The sequence below is a fragment of the Siniperca chuatsi genome, linkage group LG18, assembly GCF_020085105.1.
Source record: "Siniperca chuatsi isolate FFG_IHB_CAS linkage group LG18, ASM2008510v1, whole genome shotgun sequence".
In the NCBI taxonomy this organism is placed as follows: Eukaryota; Metazoa; Chordata; class Actinopteri; order Centrarchiformes; family Sinipercidae; genus Siniperca; species Siniperca chuatsi.
Window position 1 is genome coordinate 70821 of NC_058059.1, and position 27200 is coordinate 98020.

General features: G+C 41.0%; 1 protein-coding gene and 1 long non-coding RNA gene across 5 annotated transcripts; one reads left to right on the forward strand and one right to left on the reverse strand.

Moving 5' to 3' along the window:
• Window positions 1-2854: 2854 nt before the first annotated feature.
• On the reverse strand, window positions 2855-26735 carry epb41l4a (erythrocyte membrane protein band 4.1 like 4A). 4 transcript variants are annotated; one of them, XM_044175034.1, is made up of 22 exons: window positions 26665-26735; window positions 17523-17623; window positions 17176-17280; window positions 16788-16833; window positions 16373-16451; window positions 15946-16043; window positions 13187-13268; window positions 12070-12157; window positions 11624-11712; window positions 11301-11364; window positions 9691-9782; window positions 9519-9563; window positions 8990-9090; window positions 8377-8434; window positions 8191-8259; window positions 7810-7878; window positions 7681-7731; window positions 6566-6655; window positions 6406-6459; window positions 5704-5739; window positions 5302-5370; window positions 2855-3149 (listed from the first exon to the last, which is right to left on the reverse strand). In XM_044175034.1, exons 2-22 carry the CDS (start codon window positions 17619-17621, stop codon window positions 2855-2857), a joined length of 1779 nt encoding a protein of 592 aa, XP_044030969.1. In that variant the 5' UTR covers window positions 17622-17623; window positions 26665-26735. The 4 variants fall into 4 exon arrangements, 3 of the variants coding, with proteins under 3 accessions (XP_044030969.1, XP_044030970.1, XP_044030971.1); XM_044175036.1 differs by lacking the exons at window positions 2855-3149; window positions 26665-26735 and adding exons at window positions 3463-4953; window positions 5139-5219 and having other exon boundaries at window positions 17523-17621; XR_006375586.1 differs by lacking the exons at window positions 2855-3149; window positions 26665-26735 and adding exons at window positions 5198-5219; window positions 6041-6217 and having other exon boundaries at window positions 17523-17621.
• LOC122865962 lies at window positions 14504-19103 on the forward strand. Its single transcript, XR_006375587.1, has 3 exons — window positions 14504-15621; window positions 15953-16030; window positions 17198-19103. It is a non-coding gene; the product is annotated as an uncharacterized LOC122865962 (long non-coding RNA).
• Window positions 26736-27200: the final 465 nt, after the last annotated feature.

A 27200-nucleotide genomic window follows, 5' to 3' on the forward strand; every position in this document is an offset into this window, starting at 1 on the left:
TTTATTGCAAAAGTTGTAAAGAAAGCAAAGGAAGTTATATATAATAAAGACGTGGAGAGCGGGAGTGGATGAACCTGGTTAAAGAGTAACCGCCCATATGGGATGCTCTAAGAAGTAAAGCGAACACACCCACAACAAGGCAGGGATAATTTCATTGGTCAACACTACACCTGGCATTCTATTGGTTAGTGTTTGACAGGGTCATTGCACAAAAAACTCCAAGAGCAGACGTTTCACGAGCGCACAGAAGCAGCCTGAGCGCGAGGCGAAGGGCTGAAGCTGGAGCGCAGGAAATCTGTGCACGCAACAACATATCTGAGTGCAAGCACACAGTTTGAGCAGAAGGAGGGCAAATCTAAGAGCAAGCAGCGGCCGTTTGAGTGCGAGGGCAGGGTTTTGAGGCAAAGCATTACCAAATCTGAACTGAAATCAATAAGTCATGCTCTCAAATTAAAAGAACACGCTCTTGAATAAAGATAAGAAAATAATCCCATATGGTACCTGGATGTAGGTGCGTGTGGTACCTGGACATAGGTGTGTTTTTCAGAGAGCGGTCGGCAGTCACAGAAGCAGCTGAGGACGAGCTCGATCAGTTGGAGGGAAAAACAGATGAAGAACGCCAAAAAGCGAACAGCGTTGGATGAAAATCCCTGAAACAGCAGAGGTCAGAGGTGAGATTCACTCTCTGAAGGTTTCATTCAGTAGAAGAAGAAGAACAGGAAAATGAGAGTGAATTTGAAAGAACGGATATATGAAAGTTCATGTTACAAGAAAGTTCAGAATATTTAACTTATATAATGTTGAAAAACAAAACATTTGATCAACTGAAGGAAACAAATATATGAAAGAAAAATGTATTTAAGTTTTTCTGTTACATTTCTGACAAATATATAAGATGTAGGCAGCAGGTCCTTATTGACTGTCCAAGGGCTGTTTTTTTCATTTTTTAATATTATAAAGAGTTCGGTCTAGACCTGCTCTATATGAAAAGTGCCCTGAGATAACTTCTGTTATGATTTGGCGCTATATAAATGAATAAATCTGAACTGAATTGTATTGAAGTTTGTAGAGAAATACTCTTCTGTCATTTCCAGGAAACCTTCTATGTAATTAGCAACTACATATGAACTGCTTTCTAAGAAATGACTAACACACACGTGTTCACACATCCAGAGGAAAGTAAATTTAGACCCGAGTCCCTGCCAGGAAAACCTTATCCTTCACAGAGCTGTGAAATACTGCAGCTGAAAGAGAAGAACAGAAGAGTTCTGCTCCTTCCAACAACAGAGGCGGCATTCCCTGCCGCGGAGATTTAACCCATAACATAGTGTACATTATAAATAATAAATTATTGATACCTGATCAATAATCTGCTCAACGTCAACCTTTAGAGGAACGAGGGAGCAAAGAACCAGAAGAGTCCAGAAGAGGAAGAGGAGGACGGATGAACGACTGCCCTTCATCCTCTCTACCTGGATTATAACAACAGCAAGAACCTGAGGAGGAGGAGGTTTCAGTGAGCGTATTGAACAACAAATGAGAAATGGTTCTGATTTGATTTGATCGTTTCCAGGTGACCATCCTGAGGAACCATTGGTGGATCTGACCCATTGCCATGGTAACCAGTACCTGTATGAAGGACCAGTGACATACCAGAGTGAGGCTCCGGATCAGCGGACCCATCAGGATCAAGAGGTGGTTCTGCATGTCCTCATTCTTCTCCATCAGGAAGTAAAAAATCTCCAGAAGACTGAAGGAAGCCAGACTGAGACCCAGGAGCTACAACAGAGTCCAAAGAGACCACAGAGTCCAGGTTTAGACAAGAGATCAGAGAGAACAGGTTCAGACTAGAGACCAGAGTTAGACCACAGACCAGAGAGACCAGAGTTAGACCAGAGAGACCAGGTTGAGAACAGAGACCAAAGAGACCAGGGTTAGACCAGAGGGGCTGGGTTTAGACCAGAGGCCAGTGTTAGACCAGAGACTACAGAGACCAGAGTTAGACCTGAGAGACCTCTGAGTCCTAAACCCTGACCTAGCTTAGCCTCAGCAGTGTTTTCTTACAGTCTTGCTGCAGCAGAGTTTGGATAGTGGCACGATGCCTCGGTGTGGGCGTAGCTGCAGGTACAACAGGTAAAGAGGAGAACAGGTCCACAGGTAAACACAGGGGAACCACACCAGTACAGTGTGCTGGAAACACTGGGTCAGGTCTGGTTGGGAGGTGTACCAGGTCAGGTTCCAGTCCTGAAACCAGAAAACACCATGTTCACACCTCACAATTAAAGACTGATCTGAAAACACATAAACAGGTGTGCAATCTGTCAACAGGTGAATGATATGTAAATGGTAAATGGCTGCATTTATGTAGCGTTTTATTCAGTGTTTTACAATTTGCCTCTCATTCACCCATTCACACACACACTCACACACCGAGGGCAGCGAGCTACCATGCAAAGTGTAACAGGTAAAAAGGGTTATCTGTGAACAGGTAAGTCAACTGTAAACAGGTAAACAGGTGAGTGGTGTGTTAACAGGTTTAAACAAATCTGCTGTCCTGTCTCCATTAAATGAAGTTAAATAAAAAGAATCAGAAATACTTTATTGATCCCCGAGGGGAAACTTTATGACGACGAGACAGCGCTACGGCAACGGGCAGCATGCACGTTGGCGCATGCGCACTATGCATCAAGATAAATGACAATTTAACATGTGATTCAGTGATTTGCTGCTTCATTTAATCAGTTTATCTTGTTAAAGCAAACAGTTCATGTTATTAAATCAGATGTTTTTTAAACAGTAGTTGTGTGAAACTTACCCAGAAAGGATCCAGACCGCTCTCACTGCACAGATCCATTTATACAGCTCTTCTTCTGCTGTCTCCTTCTTCTGTCTTCTTCTGCTGTCTTCTTCTTCTGTCTTCTTCTGCTGTCTTCTTCTGCTGTCTTCTTCTGCTGCTGTCTTCTTCTGCTGTCTTCTTCTTCTGTCTTCTTCTGCTGTCTTCTTCTGCTGTCTTCTTCTGCTGCTGTCTTCTTCTGCTGCTGTCTTCTTCTTCTGTCTCCTTCTTCTGCTGTCTTCTTCTGTTTCTTCTTCTTCTCTTGTAAACTTGTGTTGTTGGATTTTCCTGAGAATTCTGCTGCTGCTCCAAGTTTCTGTCAGATACAAACACTATTGTGAGAAAACTCTCTCTCTCTCTGTGTGTGTCCTATAAACTCAATGTCTCTCTCTCTCTCTCTCTCTCTCTCTGTCCTATGAACTCAATGTCTCTCTCTCTCTCTCTCTCTCTCTCTCTCTCTCTCTGTCCTATAAACTCAATGTCTCTCTCTCTCTCTCTCTCTGTCATATAAACTCAATGTCTCTCTCTCTCTCTCTCTCTCTCTCTCTGTCCTATAAACTCAATCTCTCTCTCTCTCTCTCTCTCTCTCTGTCCTATAAACTCAATGTCTCTCTCTCTCTCTCTTTCAATTCAATTTAAGTGTCTTTATTGTCATGACTGCATACAATACAATGTTGCAATGGCATGTTAACACAAACCATACAATCATAACAAACAATAATAGAACAGGGCGGGAATAACTACAGGCCTGCGGAGGGTCGGTAAGAACAACATTAGAGATAAACATGTGTGTGACCCTCCAGTACACCCTCAACGTTTTTACACCAGATGCACAAACATCAGTGATTCCACTGAGTCAATGAACATGAGAATCCTGTTTCCTGAAACTCCTTCAGAGAGAGTTCGTCTTCATCAGGAGACATTAGTGTGTTCGTCTTCATCAGGAGACATCAGAGAGAGTTCGTCTTCATCAGGAGACATTAGTGTGTTTGTCTTCATCAGGAGACATCAGAGAGAGTTCGTCTTCATCAGGAGACATTAGTGTGTTTGTCTTCATCAGGAGACATCAGAGAGAGTTCGTCTTCATCAGGAGACATCAGAGAGAGTTTGTCTTCATCAGGAGACACATTTAAGTGTTTATTTGACTACACTTTCAGTTTCATGGTGATATCGATTCGTTAAGATTGTTACCATATTCACCTGTAGTGTTTTGCAAAATGTATGTAATTTTACGAGACATATTTTTAAAGGCTGTTTTCTCAAAATGAGTTTTTTTTCTGTACTCTGAGCCAGAAATCTCCACTTCAGTAGCGCTTACATACACCAAACTTTTCAGTTTTATCTACTCTGAAGGTTTTTAAGAGGGGTTTGTTCATATATCATTCATAGCCTGATTTATATAACATTTTATTCCTAAATATATGACAAAAAATGTCATGTCAATGTTATGCTGTTGACAGTATTTTCTGATTTATGGTTTGATAAAAAGAGATATCCAAAATGTCCTCTGTAAAAACCTTTGACTCTTGGCTTTATCCAATGTTCAGATTTCTGTTCTGGAAATGTATGCAAATTAGCACATTTTTAATTAGATAATGCCTCATTTGCATATATAAATATACATTTCAGAAAACCTGTAATACAAAAAAATATTGTAAGTAATCAACTGGGGAAGAGTTTATGGTGATATCTATTAAAGATTATTACCCTGTTCACCTGGGGTGTCTCCACATACAGAACCAGAACCTTTTATACATTATTACATTCTTAATATTTCAATACTAATATCAAACTATTCATGTAACATAACTCATATTTCATTATTCATGTATCATTACTATTTCATCAGCAGAAGACTGAAATCATGTCAACATGATAAAACTGTGAATCGCAGAATCCAGTTAAACTTGTGTTTTAATAGTACTGTTAATACCTTATGTAAAGTACTTTTATAACAGTGGAGAATATGTTTTTAAAGGGAAAATAACAACAGAAATGTAAAATTGTGCAATAGTGGGTAAAGAATGAGTCGACAGCTGCCTCAGGGACTTATGGGTAATTGACAAGAAGTGTTGGTTGCTTTGGTAACTGGAAGAGGAGGAACCAGGCCCGTCTTTGAACTAAAAAACAGAGGAAAATTAAATAAATACAAAGAGACAAACAGCAGCTCACCTGAGCACAGGTCATAATGAGCAGAATAATAATAATCCCGAATATGCCACAATGATCAACCGATCATGTAATTTTTATTATTTTAATCATTACTTGATGACATCGCTGACTGAAACATTTGATTGGCACCTACTGGAGGTCTGAAGCCGACGCCCACCGATGATGTCGCCGCCCCCTTGGAGAACGACGCGTTCTTGTTGGCTCCCCCGAGACTCTATAGGACCCAAACAAGTTACTTTAATTCCTCCCTCCCTCCCTTCCTTCCTCCCTTCCTTCCTCCCTTCCTCCATTCTTACCTCACTTCCTTATAAGGTATTTCCTCCGTCTGTCTGTCAATCAAACCGTCAGGCTCCACTAGCTGCTTCCTGTACACAGGTACACACACACAGTATTAGTTTGAATAATATTTATAAAAGTACTTCTAGTATTTGTACTGGTTCTAATAGTTCTAGTACTAGGAATTAATTAATATAAGAACTTTACATTTATTTGTTTTCTTACCAACTTACCAACATTTTGATTATCTATTCATTTAATTATGAATATATTTATGTGTTTATTTCAGGTATTATTTAGTTGTTTATTGTTATATGTATTTATTTATGTATTTTTTGGTCAAAGGTCCCCAGAGGTCAGAATGTCCTCACAGAGCTGGTGGACAGTCAAACTCTCTCTCTGTCACACACACACATACTTACTGGATGTGTTTCCACGTAAGGACGTTGGGACTCCGTCTATAAAGAACAGACAGCATTAGCATTAGCAACAAATGGATGATAACTGAATTGCAATGGACTTGTAACTATTGTTATATCTCACAATTGTTAGCGTTATCACTGATGACTTATTTGGTAAAACCATAGACTGTATATAAAGATGGACGACATGACGGCTCCCCAAAGAAGTTTTAGGTAGTTCTTTTCATGCTGAAGTTTGTTCAAGTGTTCATTTTTCTGGTAAGTTTGGTTTTAGTTAGTTATTTGATGCTATAAAAAGGAGGTTTCACGTCACAATTGACAGCTGAGGCCTGCTCACAGTTGGGTCGGCTGGGTGTGTGGGCGGGACCGCGATACCACGGCTCCAACTCCGATCACTGCTGCGCTGACTCTGGCTCCATATGACATCACCAGTGCACGATGGCAGCGCCAGTATCCGGGATATTTTGGCTTCATTTAGTAAAGTGGAGACTTATCGTCCATCTTTATATACAGTCTGTGGGTAAAACTGATAGCATTAGCATTGGCGGTCCACTTCACAAAATTATAGCATTAGCCTAAATGTTTCACAAATAAGTTAACTAGTGTTAGCAATGATAATTGAACAGGTAGATTGATCAGTATCAGCATTTTGCATTATAGAATTAGTATTTATCATCCATAACAAAGCATTTGTTTACATACGATCTGGTGCAGGACCAGGAGGTGGAATCAGGTCTCTGGTCACCTGGGCAACCCCTAAGTGAAAACAGGAAGAAGATTAGAGAGAGAGACTTACGGAGTGACTACAGATAGAAAAGGTTAAGAGACATTAAAGACAGAGAGAGATGTATAGTTTAATTACCTGATCTTTGTTCTTCTTCTGCGTTGCTCACTATTACTCGCCGTCTTCTCTGATTCGCTGCCGCTGCTTGTGTTGCCATAGGAACGAGACCTGGTGATCAAAGTTTATAGAAACCAGAAAAATCAGGTCATTAAAGTATTCTAAACCTTTCCAAAACTTCCAAAACCGAACTTAAACTTTCCAAACTCTTAACAACATTCAAACCTTTGAAGGTTAAAATATTTAAAATGTCTTTGCTTTATTCTAACAAAATACAGTTAGATAGATTCAAAACCACATTGTCACAGGGTTCTGCCTTGACCCTCTCAAAGAGGGAACACAGGCAGTCACAGATATAATGATGGACGAAATGTATTGTGTTGGCCTCCCAAAGTGCAGAATTGTGCAAAAAATATTTATAAAAATGTGGAAAAAAAATAAATTCCATCTACAAAAACAACATTTACAACAGTTCTGTGATTATTTTATCATAAATATTTTAGTGTTAAATCAGTAGATGCTAGCTTCTCTGTAACCCAACTGAGACTGACTCCTCCACCCCTGAGGAGGCCCTTTAAAAACCTGAAGCCCCTCCCATCAGGCTAATTGATTACATAACATACTGAAATATTATATATTAGTATTTAATTATTCTCCAAATAAACAAAAATCATACAAAGAATAATTATATATTTTTGAACATGTCTTTCCCAAACACTAGACTTTTTAATCTCTGGTTACGATAGTATTTAACAGCTGATTAGACTTGTTTGCCACTGTTTGAATCTGGGAAGCCCCCGAACTCACAGAGAGGTGAGTAGACAGAAGGTAATCAGAGAGGAAAATATCTACGGGTGGTAAGAGTAAGGCAAAACTACAAGCATGCACCCTCTGCGAACTACTGCACTGTTACAATGAATAACGCAGATTACCTGGAGAATGGGTGAATGTGTGTGTGGTACCAGCAGCCAGTGACGGGACGGCTCCATCACACTTTAACCATCTATTTTTCAGTGTTTCGAAAGTGTACAATTTTATAGCTGTCCAACTACGTAATTTTGTTTCTCATAAAACTCTTTTGTTAAAAATGTTCTAAATTAAAACTGAGAAAACAGAAATGTTAGTGACACCGTCACCTCCTCCCCCGCTGTCTGACTGGTCGATCTCCATCCAGACTTCTGCTCCGCCTAAAAGCCAAACAAGAAACATGTCATTCATTTATGTCCTTCTTTCTTTCTTTCTTTCTTTCTTTCTTTCTTTCTTACCTCTGTGGTCTTCCTCCATCTCGTTCTTCTTCTTTAGTGTTTGGAGGAAACTTTGGGTTGAAAAGGCCGCTAGAACCAAATTATATTCACGTAGTAATTATAGTCAATAAATACTCAGATTACATTATTACATTAGAAATGTTATCAATTTAAGCTCACAAAGTAATCAGATTATCCAACATAATATATATAACATAACATATATTCTGTTATATTCAGATTATGTTCACTCAGTAACCATTCTACATCCATAATATAATCAGATTACATTCACTTAAATATTCTTTGACAGTGTTACATTATATGATCTGACGTTGCTTGTGTTGTATTTAATAACAACATCACACCTAACACAGAAAACATATGTTTTTTCTGCTTTACCTAAGAGGGCCGCTGTTTTCCCATGGTGCACTGGGCTTCACCTGGTCCTGCTCTGCCCCACCCTCTGACCTGCAGGTACAAGACAAACTTCATCACATGATCACGACATCATCAAAAATGTTTTAAAATCAAGCAAATCTCTCGCTCCTCTGTTAGGCTCAGTGTGTTTCCCCCACTCGCCCTCACCTCTGAACAGCAGGTGGCGCTGTCTGCATCATCATTGGTTCACTCGCTATCTGATTGGCTGGAGTAGAAGAGACAAGGCAGAGATAGTGAAATGTTCACAAACAAAATAGTTTAGAAAAAACAAAATAGTAAACGAATATATTTAAAAATTAATAATCAATAGGAAATGTTTTACTGTTAAATTGCAGGTGACTCAATAAATATCAAAATTAAAATGAAATATTTATTATAAATTATTAGAAGTAAATACAGAAAATAATTCTAAGAAAATATTCAAATGTAGGTTTTTCTGAGCTTTTGAAATTTTTGTGCACAGCTGAAGCTTAAGCTCTGAAAGCAGTGGAAGTGTAACGGCAAAAAAAGTGGAAGTGTCATCTGAAGTAAAAGTGCTTAAATAAACTAAAACAACATTTGTACGTTGAAGTATCCAGAAGTTAAATATTAAATACGAGTCCAGAATAGAAACAAGATATAACAACACAAGACCATAAGTGTTTCATGTATTCTCCTGAGTGAGCATAATGCTACAGACAACAATAATAATGATGATACTGATCATAACAATAATAATAATAATAATATTATACCAATAATAGTCAGAAAGTGTGCATACTGTGATGTTTTGATCTCATACAGAGATCGCTTGTTGTTTTGTTGGTTTTGTTTCTCAGCACGCCAACATTCAGCCAAGGAAGAGTGGGCGAGCAAGCAGCACTACACATGACAGAAAGAGAGAAAGAACTGAGCTTTTTTATTTTGCAGAAAAAGAAAAACACAAAACATAATTATTAAAACATTTATAGGACATTTTAAATACATTTTATAAACATTTTAATAAACAATAACCAGTGAATAATAATAAGTAATAAGGCGAAAATGTATTTAATAGATAAATTACAAAACAAAAAGGAAAGCAATGAAAATTGTATTTGATAACATCTCATGAAAGAAAACTAAGGCAGTCTTGCTTTTCTTCATGTGATGAACAGAAAATAAATATATCAAAATACATAAGAATAAAAAACAAAATAATTATTCAACTTAATCACAACAAAGACACATTAATAAGTTAAAAAGATGAATAGTGTCATTACACCAAAATGTGTGTGTTTAATATTATATATGAGTGTATGTGTGTTTACCTGTTGGGTTTCAGTTTGTGTGTTAATGGATTCGACTCCGACATCCTGAACACAATAAATTATTTTGTCAGTCGTGTCCCCGCAGAGGGTCGTTTTCAAATAAATCCACAAAATATGAATAAGCGAGTCTGTGTGTTTGAGAATGTGATATTCCAAACAAACTTCATGTTACCTGAAGAAGACGTGATGCTCGACACAACATCTCCACAGACGTTTACAGTCGGATCGATCCAACGTCTGAAAGAAGAAGGACGTCTCTGAACCCTGAAACACACACACAGAAAAATATATAGATATTTTTTCTTTATTTTTTTAGCACTAAAATAAAATTAGACTGTTCAGTCACAATCAGAATCAGAAAGACTTTATTGATCCCCCGAGGGGAAACTTTGCTACAGCAGCTCACTAGCAAAAGAGCTGTTGAAAGCTTTATCCAAATTTCTCTTTTCTATTTGCTGATACCCCACAGGCATGCCTGGGGGGCCGTAGGGTGGGGGGCCATAGGGTGGGGCCGTGGGGTGGGATGCCCGTGGGGTGGGGGCCGTAGGGTGGGGGCCCGTGGGGTGGGGGCCGTGGGGTGGGGTGCCCGTGGGGTGGGGGCCCCGTGGGGTGGGGGCCCGTGGGGTGGGGGGCCGTGGGTGGGGTGCCCGTGGGGTGGGGGCCCGTAGGGTGGGGGCCCGTGGGGTGGGGGCCGTAGGGTGGGGGCCCATGGGGTGGGGGCCATAGGGTGGGGGCCCGTGGGGTGGGGGCCGTGGGGTGGGGGGCCCGTAGGGTGGGGGGCCGTAGGGTGGGGGGCCCGTGGGGTGGGATGCCCGTGGGGTAGGGGCCATAGGGTGGGGGCCCGTGGGGTGGGGGGCCATAGGGTGGGGGCCCGTAGAGAGAGCGGAGAATGGACCCTTGCGAGTATTTCAGATTGCAACTTAGGAAACACACCTGTGTTCAAAGAAGAACTCACATTAAATGAAAAATTGGCGCCATTTGCTATATATCCCCTCGAAAAGGCAAACCCATCTCCATCATAGTTTTCTTTTTTGGTAAAATAGTCAGTAGCAATCTATAACATAATTATATTCTTATTCTACATACACTATAAAAACTATAAATAAACTATAAAAAACTATTCAATTAAATGAATAATTTCTTGTTTTCTTTGGTATTTTTGTCATACAGATATGCAATGATGACTGCTGCGTAATATGTATGTTGATGTTGTCCAATGGCAAGTCTCTATTGATCATGTGACGAGACAATACAATATACGGTAGCTAGTTTAGGCGCTATCCGTGGTTCTGATAGCTTTCTTTATGTCCTCTCTACTTTCCCAATACAATAGCCTAAGTAATTCATTCGACTGTAAAAACTAACACATTGTTGGTAAAATGTGTGTGTGTGTGTGTGTGTGCGTGTGTGTGTGTGTGTGCTTCATAACTAGTAACCAGCATGCACCGGGGCCCGTCGTAACGTACCTTACGCCACTGGCACTTTATGCTATTTAAGGTGTACACAGTACACCATAAATAGCATAAAGTGCAGTTTGGTAAATTCATTTTTGTTTTTCCTTGACTTACATAGTAGAAACATTTAATAGATATAGTATTCTAGTGTTGTAATGTTACTTATCGACACTTCAGTTTCCCTTCAATAAATTTTACCTGAACTTATAAACTTATTATCATTAGTATGATTATTACCATCATCAGCATTAGCATTGCACAGCTACAGACTGGTATCAATCTTGAAAGTAGTGCTAGCATTAGCATCACTCAGCCAATAGGAACTCACATTTTTTCCAGCGACTCTGAGCTCAAAGGTCTGGTCTTTAAAGTGAATTCTGGTGATTCTCTGCCTGAAGAAAGCAGTCACACATCATATGATAGGTCACATGATCAGAGCAAAAAACAACTTATTTATATCTATACAACATTTGTTTGTGTTTATTAATATTTATACAACCTTTTACCTGTTGTTTATTTATATTATACAAACATTTACCACCACCAAAGACTGTCAACGTGAAGAGGTCTCACTGAACAAAAAGGACAGGACGGACCTAATAGGGGAAGTTAACGGATGAACAAAGATAGTTAGTGAGGAGTCACTCCTACCAGAAATATTTTCCCACCAGCACTTTGTTCTTGTAGATGACCACGCCCACTGGAGTTGGACCCAGGAAGTACTCACTTTGGTTCTCACCCTGGCAAGAAATCATGGAAGTGAAGACGGATAAATAATTACACATAAACTCAGGCTACCATTTCTGAAACAAAAGAAACCCTAACCCTAAAATGTGATATTAATTAAAGTGTCAGTTTCACATTCATTAAACAAATATCTGAGGACATTTTAATAGTGTATGTTTTATTAATATTTAATGGAAAAATGTCGAGAAATCCACTCGGCTCAGATATTTGCTCACCCTGCAGTGTGAGAGAGACGGAAGAAGAAGGTTGAAGCACAAAAAAGTGAAACAACAAGAAGTAAAACAAGTTAAAGAAAGTGACTGAAGGAAAATGAAGTGCTGTCTTTATTGATCAGTGATCAGTGATCTTACATAGGTGGCGAACAGAGAGACTCCAAACATCTGCAGAGAGCTGCAGAGAGACAGTAAGAGACACTGAGCCTGAGGACGAGAGACACCACTGGACAATGAGGCACAGGAAGAGAGAAAGAAAGTATGTTAGTGAATGAGGTGATTTAATCATTCCTGAACAAAACTCGTGATACACTGCAGGGGTAGACGGGGAACAAGTCCCGAACATCAGGCCTCATGCATGTTTTGCTCTGTTTGTGGACGAGATTCATTCACAAAAATGTCACCAAAGAATAAAAAGAAGAATTTCACAATGTAGAGCTTCAAGTCCTGAAGATAGCGACTAATGGTGACTAAAAGCCGCTACTGGTTACTGAGTGGGGAGCGACTCAGTGTGATCAGGAGTCTTAATCCTATTCGTCCCTGATGACACAAGTCTTTGATGATCTTGTGCTGCATGCTGTGCCTCGCGCATGTCAGGTCCATCTCCTTTGACTCAGCTGTCGCAGTTTGCCGCAAAGTTGTTTCGGGCCGACCTTGCTTCCTTTTCCCTGATGGAGTCCATGCTAGTGCAGCCTTTGGGATTCGGTCCTGGGCCATTTTGAAGACATTCCCGAACCATCGAATTCGGCGGCGTTTGATCTCCAGCACAACGCACTTAGTCATCTTGTATAGCTGTTCATTTGAGATCTTCTCAGGCCAGAAGAGGCGGCAGATCTTCCTGAGGCATCCATCGTGGAAGACATTGATCTTTTCCATGTCAGCCTTGTACTGGTTTACATGGCTGTTGGACAGTTGGACCTTTGGCTGTACTGCTTTGACTTCCAGATAAGCTGGAGCCTAGCGGCTCCGATGTCCTTTTGTGCTGCATTATCTTTACTGACAAGAGTGTCCCGACTCACTGTGATTGGTGCATTGAGTAGGGAGCTAACGCATTCCCTACCCCTAACCCTTTGAGCAAAGACGAAATATTTTAAAACTGTAAATGTTCAAGTTAAAATAAGAAATTCAGTTACATTTAAACCAACATAAACAGGATTTCTGATCTCCTTCAACATTTCATATTTTCAGTTTGTAATTTAATTTTTCTTTTTTCTTGGTTTATTTAGAAAGTTTATTTTTTATATTTCCTGTCTACCAGAGTGTTTTGTAGATGCGTTGTAGTTCGTGGTTCTCCTCCGAGTCCAGCTGCTCCGCCTCACTGTGGTCGCCTCGCTCTGCTGGGGGAAGTCAGAAAGAAATAAAGATAAATATAAATAAACTGTGACACTGATGTTTTGGTTATGTTTTCTTCTGTTATAAAAATACAATTTACACGGAATAAATAATTAACAACATTTTTAGTGTTGTTCAATAATTTTTGATTCAATTTAAATTATATCAAAATATTATTTGCAATGTATGTTATGCTATATATTTTTCCTATTTTAAATTTAATCTTTTTTTAAATTACAAAAACAGCAAAGATAAAAAAAATGATTATAAACATGTTTTCTGTTGTTAAAATTAAAGAAAAAAAACAATGTACATATAAATATGATCACAGTTTAAATAACAAATATCAGCCAAAAATCTGAATCCTTTCACTTTCCTTAAAATAAATATTTAAAGATGGCTGCCTCTGTGTTTTGGCGCGTGTTGGTTTGTTTTGTTTGTGAATTCAGTTTCTCTTCTTCTCACACCGGTACCGGTCTTATTCTGGTCCATGCACGTTCTGGCATTTTGTTTTATCGTTTTAAACCAAAAACGGAAAACAGAGCCGTTTTTCCTTTTTTGTTGTCAGAATCCAAATTCAAATAACAGTCCAAGTTGGGTTTTTGCAAATTCCTTTTTTCGTTTTTCTTTTTGAAGAAAAGCAAGCACAGGATCTATACCAGGATAACATTTAGATACGAAATATCTTTTATCCAAAAAGTGTGTGATATATTATTTTATTGATTCTTGTTTTGTTGCTGTTTTTATGGCGTCTTGTTGTCTTCGTTCTGTAAATTTAATCACTTTATAGGTTTCAAAACATCTCACCAAAGGACTGCAGTTGAAAATGAGCCAGCTGGCTAACACTGGCACATTTACAGAAATGTTGATTTGTCCTTATAAATAAATACAATTTAAATTATTATTATTATTATGCACCAATATAACAAGGAAAAGTCCTCATATGTGAAAACCTTCTTGGCATTAAACCTGATTCTGATCAAGTTAATAGCCTCTATGATTATTGTACAGATATATTCAAGACCAGGACACATCAGCATTTCCCCCCAAAGTCTGCTAAACGTGAGAAATGATGAACTTAGTTTTAATTTACTCGTTTTTCATTTTTTGATTCTGACAACAAAAAAGGAAAAACAGCTCTGTTTTTCCTTTTTTGGTTTCAAACGAACAACAAACTGCCAGAACGTACACGGACCTATTTCTCTCCCACATGTGCTCACTGTGCAGTTCATCTTACGTTTTATGCTTCACAGAGACGTGGCCATGTGGATCGATACCGGACTCTGCACTGCAGCTGGCCAGCGCGTGGTCGTTGACCCTATAGTGTGTCTGGAGCGGAGAAACCTGGACTCTTTAGTTGCTGTCCTCTGTGACTTTAACAAGGGAAATCTCAGCCATTAACTCCCCAAATACAGACAGCTAATTAAATGCCCGACCAGAGAGGAGGATATTCTGGATCACTGTTACACCACAGTGAGCAGTGCCTATCACTGGGACGTTTTCAGGACCGCTACCAGCAGTCTGGATGGGTTCAGAGGCTGTGACGTCATACTTCAGCTTCTGTAAGGACTGCTGTGAACCATCACGCACCAGGGTGAGTTACAACAACGACAAACCCTGGTTCACAGCTGAACTCAGACAGCTGAGGGTGGAAAAGGAAGAGGCGTTCAGGAGTGGAGACAGGGACAAGTTTAAAGAGTCGAAGTACAGGTTTAGCAAGGCGGTGAGAGAAGCTAAACGACTCAGAGAGACTACAACACCAGTTCTCAGCCAACGACTCTGCTTCTGTCTGGAGGGGGCTCAGATTGACCACCTGGTGACTGGTGCAGTCAGAACAACCTGGAGCTCAATGCTCTAAAGACAGCGGAGATGGTTGTGGATCACAAGAAGAACCCAGCCCCACCCGCCCCCATCACCCTGTGTGACTCCCCTGTCGACACTGTGGAGTCCTTCTGCTTCCTGGGCACCATCATCACCCGGGACCTCAACTCACCAAGAAAGTCCAGCAAAGGATGTACTTCCTGTGGCAGCTAACGAAATTCAACCTGCCAAAGACAACGATGGTGCACTTCTACACTGCCGTCATCGAGTCCATCCTCACCTCCTCCATCACCATCTGATTCGCGGCTGCCACCGCCAAGGACAAGGACAGCCTGCAGCGTATCATCACTCCGCAGAGAAGGTGATTGGCTGCAATCTACCTTCCCTCCAGGACCTTTACGCCAGGAGGCGTGCAGCGAAGATGAACCGTTTCAGATGCTCCCCATCATCAGGACCAAAACGGTCTGCAGCCGGCCTCATCAAGAAAGGCCCCCACTGACACGACACTCATACCCATCCACCCCCCCCGTACAAACTGTAATTTAAATAACAGTCATATTGTACATATTCTTTATTATTTTCTTAGAATATTTTTTTATATTCTTTAATATATTTTTGTCAGTTTTATATTTATGATTCTTGACCTGCAGTACTTGCTTTATATTTCTACTATGTTTATTGTTTTGCACCAAAAAACCAAAGCAAATTCCTTGTACTGTGTAAATCTACTTGGAAATATAGCTGATTCTGATATTCAGGATATTTTATTAAGATGTTGTGTGTTGAGTAGAAGTGTTGATTTAGAGCTTATTATTTTATAAATCTTTAATATTAATATTTCACATTAAAGTGTTTTCTCACCCTGCAGCATCAGAGCGAAGAGTTTAGGTTTGAGGTGGGGGGGGCACGGCAGACGACCTCGACGGACGTCCTGACGAACCTGCAGGTAAAACTGATAGCTGACAGAGCAGACACGTTAGTTACCTTCATTAATTTTATTAATTTATATATATATCAATGCATGTAAACACACAATTATATAGTAATAAGTAATGCTGATACTAATACTGATACCTGACAAGGAGACATATTATGTTATATTTAATACTAGTTGTTAGTTATACCAGTAACTTTTATTTACTAAAATAAAGACAAAATATTAAAGCATTTAAACACATAATAGAATAAAAATAGAACAAAGACAACAACAAAATATTTCAAATTACAAAATGTTCAGTTATTTAATAAAAAAATTTATTTCTTTAATGAAACACTGGAATGACTTTACCGTGTAGTTTCCTCTTTCAGTTTGGATGGATCCTCAGCGTAAAATCTGACGCCAAAGTAGAAAATGTACGGCGGCCCGACTGCGACAAAACAGTAAAAAGAGAAAAAAAATGGTTTTAAATAAAATGATGACATTTCTTTGTTTTGTCATTTATAATAACAGTGCACCAATCTGAAGAAAAACAAAGTTAATTTGAAAAGATTTATTTAAGGAATTAATACATTATTCTGGCTGTTTGAGAGATAGAAAAATACTGAAAGAGTTAAGAAATTTGAAATATAACAACATAAAACGGGACAGAAAAAACAATTAAACAATAAGCCAGAAGTTGTAATTACAAATAAAAACAAGTTCATGTGTTTGTTTTTAAATTCCTTTTTTTCCAGTAATTTTGTTTGTGATCAGTCAAACTCACCAAGGTCTCGATGTTGTGAAAGAGTTTTGGAAGGATCCAACCAGTGCTGTTAGAAACAAAAACACAATCCAATAAAATAAATCACACTTTACAGCAAATTAAACTAAATGAACACATTTATAAAAAACTTTATATAAAACTCAATATAACTCAATATTTAATTATAGTTTTTTGTCATCTTCTTGTCATTTTGGTCATTTTGTTGATGTTTTCTTCTTGTGCTCCTGTTTCTTGTTGTTTTTTGTTTTTGGCGTCTTGTCATTTTCTTGTTTTTTGTTGCTTTTTTGTCATTTTTTCTTGTTCTTAGTTTTTTGTCATTCTCTTGTTCTCTTTACGTTTTCTTGTTGTTTTGTTTTGTCATTTTCTTGAAGTTTTTTGTTTTTCTTACCGTCTGCTGTTTGTTATCACAGAATCTCAAACCGAAGAACTGGATTTCGACCACCTTCAGGTGAGAAAACACCTGCTGCAAGATGGCCGCCGCCTTCGAAGATTTCTGAAGATAAAAAAAAGACTTCACTTCGTCTCGCTCACTTTACAGAACAAACATCTTGTTGTGTCTCTCCCTCAGTGTTCGGGTGACTGACATCACAACACAAAGGAGAAGGAGAGAGAGAGATCAACATTTCCTGATGTAAAAAGAAATAAGGAGAAAGAAAAGAAAAGGTGAAAACAACGGAAAAAGACAAATGACAGAAAAGGTTAAAAAAAAACAGGACACAGGAAGTTCTCGCTCACCTTGATGCCTTGCTCAGCCGTTAGAGTGATCTTCCTCTCGTCTAATAAGAGGACTTCGCCATAAAATTCCTCCCGATTGCCACGAAAACAGGCCATCATTACTTAAGACAAAAATATAATTTTTTAAAAATCATGTTACCTGCAGCAGCTTCAGGTGATTAAAGAAACACATGAGACATCAACCAATCAGGAGCCAAGTTACAGTTGACTGTGATTCTGATAAAAAATATAAATAAAAAAGGACAGCTTCACAGTTTTTCAGTCAGGTGTCCAGATGAAACCTTTTCCAGTGTTCATAACAGCACCAAAACATGTGAATTTTGATTTAGTTTTATAAATTGTTGTAGATTTGTAGATTAATTTGCTTTAATCAGCACAGACAGCGAGACATTAAAACACCAACTTCAGTATCAGAGTTCATGTCAAACTGTTACAATAATAACAACCTGTCGTGTGATCATAGCGCAGAAAAACACTGCAAATCTGTTTGTTAATAAAAGGTTAATAAACAGATTTGAGTGTTCAGTTTAGTGCTGAGTGAAATAAGAGCGTGAATTTTAAAGTAAAACTTCTGAAATATGTGTCTGGCCTTCAGAATAAAAGCAATGAATCATAATCTGCAAAGAACAAAACAGTTTGAATAAATGAAATGAAGCATTTAAAAGTCACAGTGGATAAATGAAACAGACTGATAATTTTCATTAAAAATAATAAGAAAATAGTTAAATACTCCTTTTATGATGGACAGAGTGTAGTTAATCGAGTGTGTGCAGCATTTCTCCTCAGACAGACTCCCTCTCTTCAGTTCATTTCTTTGTTCCATCCACTCTTGACATAATAAGGGTTTGAAATGTTTTGACAACATTTTTATCAATAATTGTTTTGCATCTTTCTCTCAGCTGACAGAAACCAGGACCCATTTTTTCAAGTACTTACAACCTTTATTCCCCAGTTCCCAGAGAAACCCCCTCATGATCCTGCAGACACATTTCTGTCTTTAAATCCTCTCCTGACAGCATCCATGTCAGTTCTGTAGTCTTTCATCTCAAACATAAGCTGCACCACCTCAACTATTACAACACAACCTAGATTTAAATTTTTCAGATCACATGTGAGCAAGATACATTACTCTTCTATGTGCGTACACACTTATAGATCTTCCCCCTGCATTGATACCTTTAAAACTAAAGACTCATCTCTTTTCTTTAGCCTCTTAATTGTCATCATGGAGACATGCCTGACCACACATTTTATTTGTTGTGCAATGCTGTTTGTGTTGTGATTTTCTCAAGATATTCTATGCTTTTGTTAATTTATTTACATCCTCTTATTTATGTCTGTTTTTATTTGATAATTTCTGTGTTTATATTTGATCATCCCTGTGTTTTTGTTTGATTGTAATCATCAATCAAATAATACTGTAATTTAATCTCTCTGTAAAGCCCTTTGGTCAGTGTTTGTTGTTTTTAAATGTGCTCTATAGATAAATTGACTTGACTCATACAATTCAAAGGAATACATCATACTCATATTTCCAAAACCGAACTAGCTTGAATTAAACCTGAGGTGGTTCTGTGCCTATCTGAGTTTATATATGATATATATGTTATGTATGATACATATGATACGAGTTATATATGATATACTGCATGTGTTGTGTTATGTATGATATACAGGTGCTGGTCAATATCATCAAAAAGTTGATTTATTTCACTAATTCCATTCAAAAAGTGAAACTTTATTATATTCATTCATTACACACAGACTGATATATTTCAAATGTTTATTTCTTTTAATTTTGATGATTATAACTGACAACTAAGGAAAATCCCAAATTCAGTATCTCAGAAAATTTCAATATTGTGAAAAGGTTCAATATTGAAGACACCTGGTGCCACACCCTGATCAGCTAATTAACTCAAAACACCTGCAAAGGCCTTTAAATGGTCTCTCAGTCTAGTTCTGTAGGCTACACAATCATGGGGAAGACTGCTGACTTGACAGTTGTCCAAAAGACGACCATTGACACCTTGCACAAGAAGAGCAAGACACAAAAGGTCATTGCAAAAGAGGCTGGCTGTTCACAGAGCTCTGTGTCCAAGCACATTAATAGAGAGGCGAAGGGAAGGAAAAGATGTGGTAGAAAAAAGTGTACAAGCAATAGGGATAACCGCACCCTGGAGAGGATTATGAAACAAAACCCATTCAAAAATGTGGGGGAGATTCACAAAGAGTGTACTGCAGCTGGAGTCAGTGCTTCAAGAACCACTACGCACAGACGTATGCAAGACATGGGTTTCAGCTGTCGCATTCCTTGTGTCAAGCCACTCTTGAACAACAGACAGCATCAGAAGCGTCTCGCCTGGGCTAAAGACAAAAAGGACGGGACTGCTGCTGAGTGGTCCAAAGTTATGTTCTCTGATGAAAGTAAATTTTGCATTTCCTTTGGAAATCAGGGTCCCAGAGTCTAGAGGAAGAGAGGAGAGGCACACAATCCACGCTGCTTTAGGTCCAGTGTAAAGTTTCCACAGTCAGTGATGGTTTGGGGTGCCATGTCATCTGCTGGTGTTGGTCCACTGTGTTTTCTGAGTTCCAAGGTCAACACAGCCGTATATCAGTAAGTTTTAGAGCACTTCATGCTTCCTGCTGCTGACCAACTTTATGGAGATGTAGATTTCATTTTCCAAAAGGACTTGGCAAGTGCCAAAGCTACCAGTACCTGGTTTAAGGACCATGGTATCCCTGTTCTTAATTGGCCAGCAAACTCGCCTGACCTTAACGCCATAGAAAATCTATGGGGTATTGTGAAGAGGAAGATGCGATATGCCAGACCCAACAATGCAGAAGAGCTGAAGGCCACTATCAGAGCAACCTGGGCTCTTATAACACCTGAGCAGTGCCACAGACTGATCGACTCCATGCCACACCGCATTGCTGCAGTAATTCAGGCAAAAGGAGCCCCAACTAAGTATTGAGTGCTGTACATGCTCATACTTTTCATGTTCATACTTTTCAGTTGGCCAAGATTTCTAAAAATCTTTTCTTTGTATTGGTCTTAAGTAATATTCTAATTTTCTGAGATACTGAATTTGGGATTTTCCTTAGTTGTCAGTTATATATATATATATATATATATATATATATATATATATATTTTGCTCACAACTCAAGATGTCTTTGAGCAGTCCCAATTAAACTCTCTGGAGACATCCAGCACTATGTCCTGAATATGCATACCGAGTTTCGTTCAAATCCAACGAAGGGGGGGCAAATGGTTGAAGTTTGAGTGTGCAATTATTTAAAGACTGCAGGCTTTGTGATGACGGAACAAATGTGTGATTGGTCACTCCTCCTTTCAAACAGAATTAAGCAAGCTGAAGTGACTGCTCGTTGCTGCCTGAGGCTTTAATTTTGGCCAATCGAGCTGCATCCGTCCATTGATTCCCGCCCATTGCTGTTATGGGATACCGGTGCTGGGCCCCAAAAGCACGACCAGGACAGCGAGTGTGCAGTAGTAGGTTCCGTTTATTGAGAAGAACACACAATGAGGAACCAGGAGTGTGTAGGTAAGGCTGGAAGCCGGTAGACTGGAGGTAGACAGCAGACCACGAGGCTGAGGAGAGCAGTCAGGCCAAGACAGGAATGCAGTCTGAGACAAGGCAGCTGAGAGCTGCGGTTCTCCTGGAAAGACGCTGGGCAACGCGTAGGCAGGTGACACGAGTGAACCTGGCACAGGAAGTTTAACAGGTTAATCAGGCGTTCTGATAACATGCAGGTAATTACTTAGAAGGGCAGACAAGAGCCGAAGAGTTATACCACTAAGGTAAACGATTGATCTGCTATCCCATGCAGGCGGAAAACCTGGTCGACCATGACGTCAGCTGTTTTGTGGGCTGTGGGGAGTTTGGGGAGCGCCACAAAGTGAACAGCCTTGGAAAAATGGTCCACCACGGTGAGAATGATTGTATTACCTTGGGATGGAGGTCACGAAGTCCAGAGCTATGTGGGACCATGGGAGGCTGGGAATGGGCAGAGGCCGTAGCAAGCCGGCAGGAGGACGATGAGAGGATTTTCCCCGGGCGCAGATGGTGCAGGCTGCCACAAAATCCCAGGTGTCAGCCTCCATGGTGGGCCACCAGAAGTGTCTTTTAAGTAGGTCCAGGGTGTGACCAATACCAGGGTGACAGGAGAGTTTGGAAGTGTGCCCCCACTGGAGTACTTGGGATTGTGCCGTGTCCGGGACGAACAGCCGGTCGGGTGGTCCATTACCTGGATCAGGCTGGGCTTGATACTCCTTTAGGCAATATTATTAGGAAGCACTCCATAAACTTTCATTGCTATGCAGATGATACCCAATTATATCTATCGATCAAGCCAGATGAAACTAACCAGTTAACTAAACTTCAAGCATACCTTAAGGACATAAAGACCTGGATGACCTGCAACTTTCTGATGTTAAACTCTGAAGTTATTGTACTTTGTCCCAAACACCTCCAAGACACAATATCTAAACCTTGGCATTATCTTTGATCAAGATTTATTCTTTAACTCCCACATGAAACAAACTTCAAGGACTGCCTTCTTTCACCTACGCAACATTGCAAAAAATCAGACACATCTTGTCTCAAAATGATGCCGAAAAATTAGCGCATGCATTTGTTGCTTCTAGGCTGGCCTACTGCAATTCCATATTATCCGGCTGCCCGAATAAGTCCCTTAAGACTCTCCAGTTGATCCAGAATGCTGCGGCACGTGTACTGACAAGAACCAGGAAAAGAGATCATATTTCTCCAATTTTAGCTTCTCTGCACTGGCTCCCTGTAAAATCCAGAATAGAGTTTAAAATCCTTCTCCTCACCTACAAAGCTCTTAACAGTCAGGCTCCATCGTATCTTAAAGATCTCATAATACCTTATTATCCGACTAGAGCACTGCACTCTCAGGATGCAGGGTTACTTGTGGTTCCTAGAGTCTCCAAAAGTAGACTGGGAGCCAGAGCCTTCAGTTTTCAAGCTCCTCTCCTGTGGAACCAGGTCCGACTTTGGGTTCGGGAGGCAGACACCATCTCCACATTTAACAGTAGGCTTAAGACTTTCCTCTTTGATAAAGCTTATAGTTAGGGCTGGCTTGGGTGAGTCCTGAACCATCCCTTAGTTATGCTGCTATAGGCCTAGACTGCTGGGAGACTTCCCATGATGCACCTCTTTCCTCTCTCCTCCTCTCCCTCTCCATCTGTGTGCATTTTTATCCCATTACTGCATGTTACTAACTCGACATTTTCTCTCTCCCGTAGTTCTGTGCTTTCTCGTTTCTCTCCTCTCTCCTTCTGTCGCTTTCAGCAGGTATTTCTGCCTCCGGAGCTGCAGAGTCTGGATCTGTGGTTGTGGGCCACCTGCTGCCCCCGTGTTCCTGCAGAGTCTGAATCTGTGGTTGTGGGCCACCTGCTGCCCCCGTGTTCCTGCAGAGTCTGAATCTGTGGTTGTGGGCCACCTGCTGCCCCCGTGTTCCTGCAGAGTCTGAATCTGTGGTTGTGGGCCACCTGCTGCCCCCGTGTTCCTGCTCGACAACTGCTACTACAGTTGTTGTTATTGGCTCTGTTACTGATGCTGACATTATTCTTCCTATAGCTGTCATTCCTATTATTGCTAATTTATTAATATTAACACTACAATTACTATTCTACTATTTAAAAAAAAAATTATAATTCTACGTGGTCTTTGCATTGTGCCTCCCTCTGCCCCCTCTCAAAACCTAACACCGCAGCGGCGGATGGCCGCCCACCTTTGAGTCTGGTTCTGTCCAAGGTTTCTGCCTCTTAAAGGAAGTTTTTCCTTGTCACTGTGGCCAAATGCTTGCTCATGGTGGGATTTGTTGGGTCTCTGTAATTAATATTATAAAGAGTTCGGTCTAGACCTGTTCTATAGGAAAAGTGCAATGAGATAACTTCTGTTATGAATTGGCGCTATATAAATAAAATTGAATTGAACTCACGATTACATACTCGGGGAGAATTGTCACGGGTTCCTCCGAAGAGTGCAGCCGGGACAAGGCGTCTGCCTTCACATTCTTGGGACCGGAGCGATAAGAGATGCTGAAGTGGAACCGTGTGAAGAACATTGCCCAGCGAGCTTGACAGGGATTCAATCGTTTGGCGTCCCTGAGGTACTCCAAGTTCTTGTGGTCCGTGAGCACTGTAAAGGGATGTTTCGCACCCTCCAACCAATGCCTCCACTCCTCAAGGGCCAGTTTGATGGCTAGGAGTTCTCTGTTGCCAATGTCGTAATTCTTCTACGCCGGGCTGAGTTTCCGGGAGAAGAAGGCACACGGATGGAGTTTGGCTGGGGTACCCTGCTGTTGGGACAGCACCGCTCTTACCCCTGTCCATCTGGATGCCTCTGCTACTAATGTTGTAACCCAGGAACTGCATTGAGGGTTGGAGGAAGGAGCACTTCTCCGCCTTGAGGAACAGCTGGAACTCTCTCAGGCATTGCAGGACCTCCGCAACATGGTGGCAATGTTCGGCCATGCTCCGAGAGTAGATCAGTATGTCATCAATGTAGACCAAGACGAACTTATGGAGAAACTCCTGGAGCACCTCGTGGATGGAATCCTGGAATATGGAGGGGGCATTGGCCAGGCCATATGGCATGACAAGGTATTCATAATGTCCGGTTGGAGTCACAAATGCAGTCTTCCACTCATCCCCTTCACGTATCTTATAGACGCTGCGGAGGTCCAACTTGGTGTAGACAGTGGCACCGTGGAGCTGTTCTAACGCTGCTGGGACGAGGGGAAGAGGATAGCAGAACTTAACGGTGATCCCGTTGAGACCCCAGTAGTCCACACAAGGCCGCAAGCCTCCATCCTTCTTGGCCACGAAGAAGAAGCTGGACGCCGCAGGGGAAGTGGAGGGCCAGATGTAACCCTGAGCTAATGCCTCCTCTATGTACTCCTCCATGGCTTTTTGCTCTGGAATGGACAGAGAGTAGATCTTTCCATGGGGCACTGGCTCACCCTGCAGCAGGTCAATGGCACAGTCCCAGTGTCGGTGTAGAGGCAGCTTAGCAGCTCTCTTAGGGCAGAACACATCGTGGAAGGAGGCGTAGCAGGGTGGGATATCCACAGACTGTTTCTCTCGCGGACTCTCTACAGATGTGGTGCAGACAGGAAGTGTCTTGCGGCGAGGAGTAGAAGGCTGGGGTAGGCGAAAGAAACAGTCTGGGAAACAGGAGTTGCGCCACTTCACCACTTCACCAGTGGTCCAGGAGATGAAGGGGCTATGCTGTTCTAACCATGAGCGCCCTAAAATCACCTCAGTGGTGGAACCCTCCAGAACCAGGAGATGTTGCTGTTCCTCATGCAGTAGTCCTACCTGGAGTTTAACAGGACCAGCACATACCTGGACATGTACGTGGATGAGTGGTCTGCCTGTCACGGAGTAGATCTGGTAGACGGTCGGCGTGATGGTGGTTTTGAGGTTGAGCTGGCGGCAGAGGGTACCAGAGATGAAGTTGATGACCCGGAGTCGATGAGTGCATGTACTGGGGTAGATACAGCAGGAGTAATGAGTGTTACCACAGTGGAGAGGGGCTTCATATTCTTAAACGATGGAAGGATGGCACTCACTATAGGCTGAAAGGATAGATGGAGCAGGAAGATATGGCATGCCCAGCAGCACCACAGTACAAACACAAGCCTCGGGACAGCCGCCTCTGCCGCTCAGCGGGGGTTAGTCTGTTATTCTCCAGCTGCATGGGATCGTGGTCTGGTTCTAGAGGGCTGCAGATCTGTGGCTGGCGGAGGGATGGTGTGGATGACGACTGGCCCTGGTGTTCCTCTAAACACACCTGCATACGGGTGGCGACTCTGATTGACAGCTGGATGAACCGTTTGAGGCTGATGGTATCCTCGTATGTGGCGAGATGGAGGCGTATCCTGGGATCCAATCCCTGGCGAAATGTGCCAATAAGCGACTGCTCGTTCCATCCACTAGCTGCCGTGAGGGTCCAGAATTGAAGGGCACAGTCGGTTACCGGTCTGGAACCCTGTTTGATATGGTAGAGGCGTTCACCCGCAGATGAATCGCCAGCCGGTCTTCCGAATACCTCCTTGAAATGGGAGACGAAGTTATTCAGGGAGTGAGTTACGGGTCCATTTTGTGCCCGTATCGTCTCAGCCCATTGTAGTACGTGTCCATTGAGCTGTGAAATGATGAACGCCACCTTGGAACGATCGTCGGCGAAGGAGATCCACCAGCTCCTGGAAAGGGTCCGTGGCACTCATGCTGGTCGTCCTACGGTGAGGTCCGGTCTTCTGTTACAGACAGAAGGGGCAGGAGACACCGAGCTCAATAGGATGTTCTATGTATGGTGATGCCATTTTCCAAGAGAATTGATTGGTCAGTAGTCTATATAGGCGGTGCTTTTATATGCGTTGATCTCTTATCTCCAACGAAACCTGCTCCGGAGCTGGTTAGGTGTTCAGTATAAGTTACAATGGCGATCTACTCCGGTAAGAAGTGAACACAAACACAGCCAGACATAAGAAAAGGACATATAGCATCAGAGACAGACATCACTACACAGATCTGAAGATGAAGGTTTATATTATATCATCTGGTCTGATGGAGATGCTGGTGGAGAGCGTTGTCTTACAGGCTGGTCCAAAACCTTCCACGGGTGTGAAACTGGGTTGAGATCAGGTGACTGTAAAAGCTGCAGCATTTTATTCACATCGTTTCCATCCTCACCAAACCGCTCAGTGAGCCCTACTGCACCGAAGCAGCTGCATCTGATGTGATCATGTTGTATTTACATCTTTAAAACTAATTAATAATAGAGCTCTGAGCTTTACTGTCTGATTCTTTAATGTTCAATTCTAGTCACTTTTTATGAGAATATTATCTGCAAATAAAACACATTAATCAGCAATGAGGTTGGCATTACTTCTTCAGCCCTGAGTAGTGTCTACAGGCTGCATACAGCACCAACCTCCACCAATAAGGGCAACCTGTATGTAGCCTCACAGATGAAACCCAGGGCACTAACATCTGCTCACAGCTCTCTGCTGCTTGTTATGATTCAGACAAATCAACAGTTTATTATTGTTGGTGAACAGTCAGCATGACTTTCAGAAAATCTACCTGAAACTATAAAAGTGAAGAAGACGTGCCGCCTTGTTTGCTCCTCACCTGCTGCTGCAGATCCACTTCTTTTATCCCGTTTCTCCCACCGTCCTGTCTGCCTCTCAGTGCTCTGTTGTTCTGTTGCCATGGAGGTGGCCGCCTCGCCCCTCCCCCTTCTCATTTAAATTCTGTTTGTTTTTAATTGCTTTTTATTAAAAACCTGATTTATGTTTCTGTGTTTTTCATTTCAAACAGTCTGAATCACTTTTGTAACTTTTCTCAATTCAGAAATTGTGAAAAATATCAAGTTGATATTTTTAAAAACCAAAAAAGGTGTTTTATTGTAACAACAACAATAATCTGTATTTATAAAGCACATTTTAGCCTACAGTTTCACACCAAATTCAAATTAAAACATTAGAATCAAATATTAAATATCTAAATTCAGTGTCTTATTTAAAACAAACTTTTGGGTTTGTTGGAGAAACAAATAGCTAAATAAAATATTTGATCTGTTTTTCTTAGTTTACATTTTCAGGTGTTTTACATTTTAA